Genomic DNA, 7,446 nt, shown 5'->3' on the forward strand with positions numbered 1-7,446 from the left:
AATTAGCGACAATATTAATTGGTACATTAGCCATGCATAACTTGCAAGATTATTGTGATTAAACTATTTCAATGTAGGAATATATTGTTAATTTAATTAATCTTTTACTTGCTTATTAAAATTGCATTACCAAAACAAGTTTTTAGCGACGTTTTTTATGTCTTTACGCCGCTAAAAGTATTTGCGACGTTTTTGAAAGCGCCGCAAAGAAATAAACGCTGCTATAGATCATGATATTTAGCGGCGCTTTTGCCACAAACGCCGCTATAGTCAGGACCTTTAGCGGCGCTTTTCCCACAAACGCCGCTATAGATCATGACTTTTAGCGGTGCTTTTTGCCCAAACGCCGCTATAGATCATGACTTTTAGCGGTGCTTCTCCCACAAACACCGCTATAGATCATGACTTTTAGCGGCGCTTCTCCTACAAACGCCGCTATAAATCTTGACTTTTAGCGGCGCTTTTTTCACAAACGCCGCTAAAATGTCATTCCGCTAAACATTTTTATTAAATAAATTTTTGTAATAACAAATGGAAAGGTCAAATTTTATTTTGAATGTATTACTTTTCATTAACAGTAAAAATAAAATAAATTATAGTAATAAATTTCAACATTCACCTATAATAAATAAATAAATTAACATAAACAATTAAATTTCCTAACAAAAAATAAATAAATAAATTTCCTTATACGGGAAAAGAACATATATTCCTTTCATTATTATATAACAAAAATTAGTACTACAAATACGGTTATGATACATACGCTTCCGTTTTCTTGCAGCGTTGAATTGATTGAACTCTACGAGTATCTACTACTGACAGCTGACAAAATTTTGGCTACATATTTAATTTTTCAATGTCCTCCTTATTTCCAGTCTAATAATAAAAACAACAGCACCTTAATTTTCCGTAGTGGTGAAACAACAAAAGAAAACTTTACTTATCACTCAATGTTTGACCAAAGAAAAATACCTCTATGGCTTCTTGCAAATCCTCAGTAGCATCTGCCCTCTTTGAGTAACTACATGACAAATTTAGTATAAAAATTATAACTAGATGCCCCAATTTCCTACTGTTGCAAATTATAACTAGAATGTCTAATACTTCATGAAGATGATTAGTTGAATTGATATATAACTGTAAACTAAACTAAAAGATTAGGGAGTTACCATGAGTAACATGATCTTTGGTTTGTCTAGATAGTAGTGATGATACCAAGACAACAAATCTTCTTTCCTAACACACGGTAAGAGTTAAAAGATATACTAGTTATATGTCTTCAAGAATACATAATTAAACATCCATTAAATAGAAAGGAATCAGTAAATAAGAATCTAAAACAAATGTCTTTAGGATGCAAAGAATCTTCAACAACATTGCTTCAAGAATCAAGAATCAAGAATGACGAAATCATAGTTTTGGAAGCCAGACCCCACTAATGGAGCTTGAAGCAAGGGTCGAGGCTAATAAGGCAAAATCAATCTCCATCCACCCATCATATTCGCTGTCAATAATCAAATATATAGTACACTAGCTGGTGCTTCAAAGTGGGAATATTGAGCTCAAGATAATTCGTCTACAAGAACCAAAGATGATTTAAGCTACAACATGAAGCACATTCCATATTGGCATTATGCAGTTTCTCTAGATAATAAACTTTATGGGGTTCAATATTTCTTCGTGGTAGCCTCAGATTAAATAAAGCACTTCAGTGCCCTTTACTTTAAATCCCAAATTTGATGCCTTAAACTTGAAGAACCAAAGCGGCATCAGAAATGCAAATGGCTAATACAGCATAAAAAGGATAAATTATTGATCACCAATGATATATCTACCTACAAATGATCGACAAGATTGTACTTTGGGTGGAAGAACACTTCCGGCTTTCTCACATCCCATAGTGTCTACAGGTGCATCTTTTAAGCACCTCATTTTACGGATTCCTTCAAGCACTTTTTCCCAGTTGGCAAGTGCTTTGCCTGCATCATGTGGAACAAATCAAAAGCAAATGCATCATCTTTTCTGTGTTTTAACCCTCAAAAGAAATGAACCAGGAAGAAGGTCTTGTCAATCAAAACCGTCGCATCATTCCATTTTTTACATAGACCTCTTCATTAAGAAGAGCGAATGTAATTAACAAACCAAACACACAGTCTACAGACAGAAGTCTATAATTTTTTATATCTGAATCACAATGATAGGGTGCAAACACCAACTGCAAACTTTGGCAACGTTAGACTATTGAATTTATTCGTAGGAAAAAATGCATACAAGCTAGAGCAAATTGGCCCGCATTGTCCATTATAAGTTTTTCGTTAGAAAATCTATCTTCTTCTCGTGTAATCCCAAATAACATTTTCACATGCACATAATTATCACTGTTTACCTCCCACTCCAATAGGAGAAGCAATACCGACGCCCACATTAAGCTCATCACATGCGGACTTCGACTTCCCTGCAAAATCATAAACTAATTCTGCTGATATAATCTTATACAATTCAAACTGTAACTAAAATTCCCAAAGGCCTTGTGTCAAATGCCAATGCAAGCAGGCCAACCAGATAACTATAGGGTCAAAAATGAAATTCAATGATTCAATTTTAAGTAAAAGGATTAAGGCAAATTTCAATGATTCAATAAATTAAATTGAACTCCATTTGTATAAACTACATCAGCTACTATTTCAGATTTATTAACGATAACTTACCTAAATCCCATACTTGAAACTTGATGTTGTTGTATTGTACAGTCTCTACATTAAACCCAATTGCTGCAAAAAAAAGAGTTCAAAAAAATTGAGCATCGAAGCTGTCAATCATTTAGAAAAAAAATTAAAACCCAAAACAAGAATGATAAAGAAGAATTGAGAGAGTAGCCGGCAAAAGCAAACCTACTTGGAATTGTAGAGACTACGTCACCCATCTGAAGCCGATCTGTTGGAAGATGATCAAAATAGAGAGAAAATACGAAAAGGGAAAGCATCCACAAACTAGCAAAAGTAGATTAAGGTAAAGCAAAAGGGCAGGTCAAATTTACTACAATTAAAACCATTTAATCCAAAGGGATTTGGGAATTTGCCTTTCTATTTTTGCCAAACAAAAAACTGAAAATTTTGTAGCTGAATTACATGCCAAAAATACTCACTTTCACAAGAAATTAGGGCAACTTAGTTGCTTGTGTTTTTCCGACTCTTCTTCTTCCTTGATGCAAAGCTGCTCGGTCCGATTTCTATTTGGGGGATTTCAGCTGAAGAAAAACAAACTTTTATTAGGGGGATTTAGGGTGCACGACGGAGATGAGAAGAAGAGGGAGTAATGAGCTGGTAACCAAAAATCATTTTTGGGGAGTGAGCGGGATTTTGATTACCTTTTATTTGCTTCCACATTTGCGGCGTTTTTTGCGTTTTAAGAAAAAACGCCACAAAAAGATTACATTCATACTTTGAAACGGTGCAATTTTAAAAAATTTTAATTCATATTTACGGCATTTTTTTGAAAAAACGCCACAACTAAAATTTAATCTCTAAAATGAAACGATACCGTATCGAAAAATTGCAATACATGTTTGCGGCGTTTTTCCTGAAAATGCCACTAAGAAATTTAAATTCTTCTATTGAAACGGTGTCGTTTTGGGAAGATTTAATACATAGTAAATGCATTTTTTGCTGAAAAACGCCGCTAAAGCTCCCATATTTTTTATATTCAATTATTGTATGTTTCATATAAATTTTACATAAAGAATTATTAAAATTTTAAGTAATATTTAAAAGAATTAGATAATATTATAAATTTTAAATTTATTATTATCTCTTTTACAATTATATAAGAACATATTTAATATATAAATTAAAAAAGTAATTAATCTAAACCTTAAACCTTAACCTGACCCTTAAAACCCTAAATCCCTAACTCTTAACCCTGACCCCTAACTCCTAACCCCTAAACCTTAAATCCCAACTCTTAAACCATAATCTCTAATCTATAATCTTTAAATCCATATATAATCCCCAAACCTTAAAATAGTAACTCCTAAACTGGCCTTAAATCTTAAATTAACCATATACCGTAAACCATATAAACCCTAAACTATAATGATAATTAATTAAATATTTTAAAATTAACACTATCTTATCTTTTTCAATTATATATGAAATTATTTAATATATAAATTAAAAATATTTAAAATATAAATTAAAAAATAATTAATCTAAAACCAAAACCTTAACTCGACCTATGAATCCTTAAACCCTAAATCCCTAACTCTTAAACCCTAACCCCCTTAACCCCTAACCCCTAACCTCTAAACCTTAAATCTCAACCCTTAAACCATAATCCCTAAATTTGTACTCCCTAAACCTTAAAATAGTAACTTCTAAACTGGCCTTAAATCTTAAATAAATCATATACCTTAAAAAATCCTAAACTATAGTTATAATTAATTCAATATTTTAAAATTAATACTATATCTTTTACGATAATATAAGAAATTTTTTAATATATAAATTAAAAAATAATCAGTAATCATATACCCAAAAAACTTTAAAATTATTTTAAATAATAGAATTTTAATTTTTCCATGTGTTTATGCATAAACCGTAATCCCTGAACCCATAATCCATAAACCTTAAAATAGTAACTCTTAAACCTTAAATCATAAAACATAAACCCTAACCCCCAACCCCTAACCTCTAACCCCTAACCACTAAACCCTCATTTACAATTATATAAGAACTTAATTAATATATAAATTAAAAAATACTAATTAATCTAAACCTTAAACCCTAACTTGACCCTGAATCTTTAAACCTTAAATTACTAACTCTTAACCCCTAACCCCTAACCACTAACTACTAACCCCTAAACATTATTTAATATATAAATTAAAAAACACTAATTAATCTAAACCTTAAACCCTAACCCGAATCCCTAACCCCTAACCCCTAAATCACAACCCTAATCTATAATCCCTAATTCCATAATCTATAAACCTTAAAATTGTAACTCCTAAACCGACCTTAAATCCTAAATTAACCATATACCCTAAACCATATATATTAAAATCTAAACTATAATGATAATTAATTAAATATTTTAAAATTAATATTATCGTATCCTTTACAATTATATATGAAATTATTTAATATATAAATTAAAAATCAATCAGTCATGAACCCAAAAATTTTTAAAATTATTTTAAATAATATTATTTTAATTTTTTCATTTTTAACAAATATTTTTCTATGTTTTTATTTCAAATTATTTCTACGTGTCATTATTTCAAATTTATCCATTTTTAACAAATATTCAATTAAAAATAAATTAAATTTTATTTAATATAAATAAACAAATTAAATAGTAAATAGAGAGATAAAATGTTTTTGTGGTGCTTTTTAAAAAACACCGCTAAAGCCCCGAGCATTAGCGACGCTTTTTTAAAAACGCCGCTAAAACCTAGAGCATTAGCAGCGCTTTTTTGAACACGCCGTTAAAGCCCAAAGCATTAGTGGCGCTTTTACGAAAACGCCGCTAAAGCCCCAAGCGTTAGCGGCGCTTTTTCAAAAATGCCGCTAAAGATTTGAGCATTAGCGGCGCTTTTTAGAAAACGTCGCTAAAGCCCCGAGCATTAGCGGCGCTTTTTAAAAAATGCCGCTAAAGCCCCGAGCATTAGCGATGCTTCTTCAAAAATGCCGCTAAATCCCCGAGCATTAGCCGCGGTTCTTCAAAAACGCCACTAAATCCCTGAGCATTAGCGGTGCTTCTTCAAAAACGCCGCTAAAGCCCCGAAAGATCAGATGTCGTTGTGCTTAGGTTTTTTACGGTATTTCTTGGAAAAACGCCTCTAATGCTCATTTTTAGCGGCGCTTTCCTTAAAGCGCCGCTAATGCTCGATCTTTAGCGGTGTTTTATGTAAAACGCCGTTAATATTCGATTTTTAGCGGCATTTTTTTATCCAAACGCCACTAAAAATGCCGCTAAAAGCCTGTTTTGGTGTAGTGTTGATTAATTGTTTGAATTGGCGTAGTAATATGTTCATGAGATTAGTTAATTTGGTAAGTCTTTAAGTGCTATAGTTAACAAATTACCAAGTTGTCGTGAACTTATTCGTAACAACATGAACATTGTTTTAGTAATATTAAGTTTAGAAATGTAATTGATCTAACACAATTATGTCATTTTGATTAAACTTATTTTTCAGAAATCGTGCTTTAGAATTTTTACCTTTTAATTTTCTTAGTTCATTTACTTAGTTAAAATCTAGTTTTATTAAACCCTTTTCTTTCAAAACAAAAGAATTTCCTTCACCAACATGTTTTTAATTGCATTTTATATATTTTCTGACACAACCTTTGTGGGTACAATAACTTGACATTTACTTGTCACTTGATTACTTGTTACGATTGTGTATACTTGCACATTTGCATCATTCCAAGTTTTTGGCACCGTTTTCGGGGACTATTTTGAAAGTTATTATTTGTAAATTTGTTAATTTTGTATTTTGGTTTATGAGTATTGATCAAATTATCAATTTACTCTTGGTAGATCCTAAAATTGAAAGAACTTTTCAACAAAGAAGAAGACAAACAGTTCAAAGAAGGACTGAAGAGGTGAACTTTAAAAATCCAAATCAAGGAAATGAAGTAAACCCTGCTCAATTCATGAACTTAATCCGGGTATTAGGAGACCCAAAATTAAGGCACAACAATTTGAGTTGAAGCCGGTTATGTTCCAAATGCTTTAGAAAGTGGGCCAATTCAGTGGAATGTCTATTGAAGATCCTCACCTTCACTTAAGACTCTTTATGGAGGTGAGTGATTCTTTCAAGCTAGTCGGAGTACCCAAAGATGCACTATAATTAAATTGTTCCCATATTCGCTAAGGGACAGAGCTCGAGCCTAGTTGAACTCATTGCCATCAGATTCCATTACGATATGGCAAGAGTTAAAAGAAAGATTCCTTATGAAGTATTTCCCACCTAGAAAGAATGCTAAGTAGTGGAATGAAATTACTACCTTCTAACAAATGGATGAAGAGTCCTTGTATGAGGCATGGGAAAGGTACAAATAATTATTATGGAAGTGACCTCATCATAGAATCTCACATTGCATCCAACTTGAGACATTCTATAATGGTCTCAATGCTCACACAAGAATGGTAGTAGGTGCTTTTGCTAATGGATCACTCCTTTCTAAGTCTTATAATGAGGCTTATGAAATCATCGAAAGAATTGCCAGCAATAATTATCAATGGCCAACCAATCGAGTAGTGTCAGAAAGATGAGTCGCTAGAGTTCATGAAGTGGATACTCTCACTTCACTAGCATCTCAGGTATCTTTAATTTCCTTAATACTTAAAAACTTTACTACTAATGGGTTTAATAATTTTACAGCTTAGCCACCGAATCAATACGAAAATATAGCCTGTGTTTATTGTGGGAAATGAAAC

The 7,446-nt window shown here is 32.0% G+C and overlaps 1 protein-coding gene and 1 non-coding gene across 12 annotated transcripts; both read right to left on the bottom strand.

Annotated features, from left to right (window-relative positions):
* Positions 1-696: 696 nt before the first annotated feature.
* LOC107910452 (endonuclease III homolog 1, chloroplastic) lies at positions 697-3,345 on the bottom strand. 11 transcript variants are annotated; one of them, XM_016838312.2, is made up of 7 exons: positions 3,149-3,345; positions 2,899-2,937; positions 2,712-2,774; positions 2,390-2,458; positions 1,843-1,982; positions 1,173-1,239; positions 697-1,024 (listed from the first exon to the last, which is right to left on the bottom strand). In XM_016838312.2, the coding sequence occupies exons 2-7, from the start codon at positions 2,924-2,926 to the stop codon at positions 978-980; spliced, it is 414 nt and encodes a 137-aa protein (XP_016693801.1). In that variant the 5' UTR covers positions 2,927-2,937; positions 3,149-3,345; the 3' UTR covers positions 697-977. The 11 variants fall into 11 exon arrangements, with proteins under 11 accessions (XP_016693801.1, XP_016693779.1, XP_040954177.1 ...); XM_016838290.2 differs by having other exon boundaries at positions 2,899-2,993; XM_041098243.1 differs by having other exon boundaries at positions 2,390-2,473; positions 3,149-3,339.
* A 3,646-nt stretch (positions 3,346-6,991) lies between these two features.
* LOC121220555 (small nucleolar RNA R71) lies at positions 6,992-7,097 on the bottom strand. Its single transcript, XR_005917770.1, has one exon. It is a non-coding gene; the product is annotated as a small nucleolar RNA R71 (small nucleolar RNA).
* Positions 7,098-7,446: the final 349 nt, after the last annotated feature.

Source organism: Gossypium hirsutum, chromosome D08, assembly GCF_007990345.1.
Source record: "Gossypium hirsutum isolate 1008001.06 chromosome D08, Gossypium_hirsutum_v2.1, whole genome shotgun sequence".
In the NCBI taxonomy this organism is placed as follows: domain Eukaryota; kingdom Viridiplantae; phylum Streptophyta; class Magnoliopsida; order Malvales; family Malvaceae; genus Gossypium; species Gossypium hirsutum.

Coding starts and splice junctions, on each gene's coding strand:
- LOC107910452 (XM_041098240.1), bottom strand. CDS start 2,986: ATGCTTTCCCTTTTCGTATTTTCTCTCTATTTTGATCATCTTCCAACA. Junction 2,474..2,711: donor GTTTCAAGTATGGGATTTAG/GTAAGTTATCGT, acceptor CAGCAGAATTAG/TTTATGATTTTGCAGGGAAG. Junction 1,240..1,842: donor TACAATCTTGTCGATCATTT/GTAGGTAGATAT, acceptor ACCGTGTGTTAG/GAAAGAAGATTTGTTGTCTT.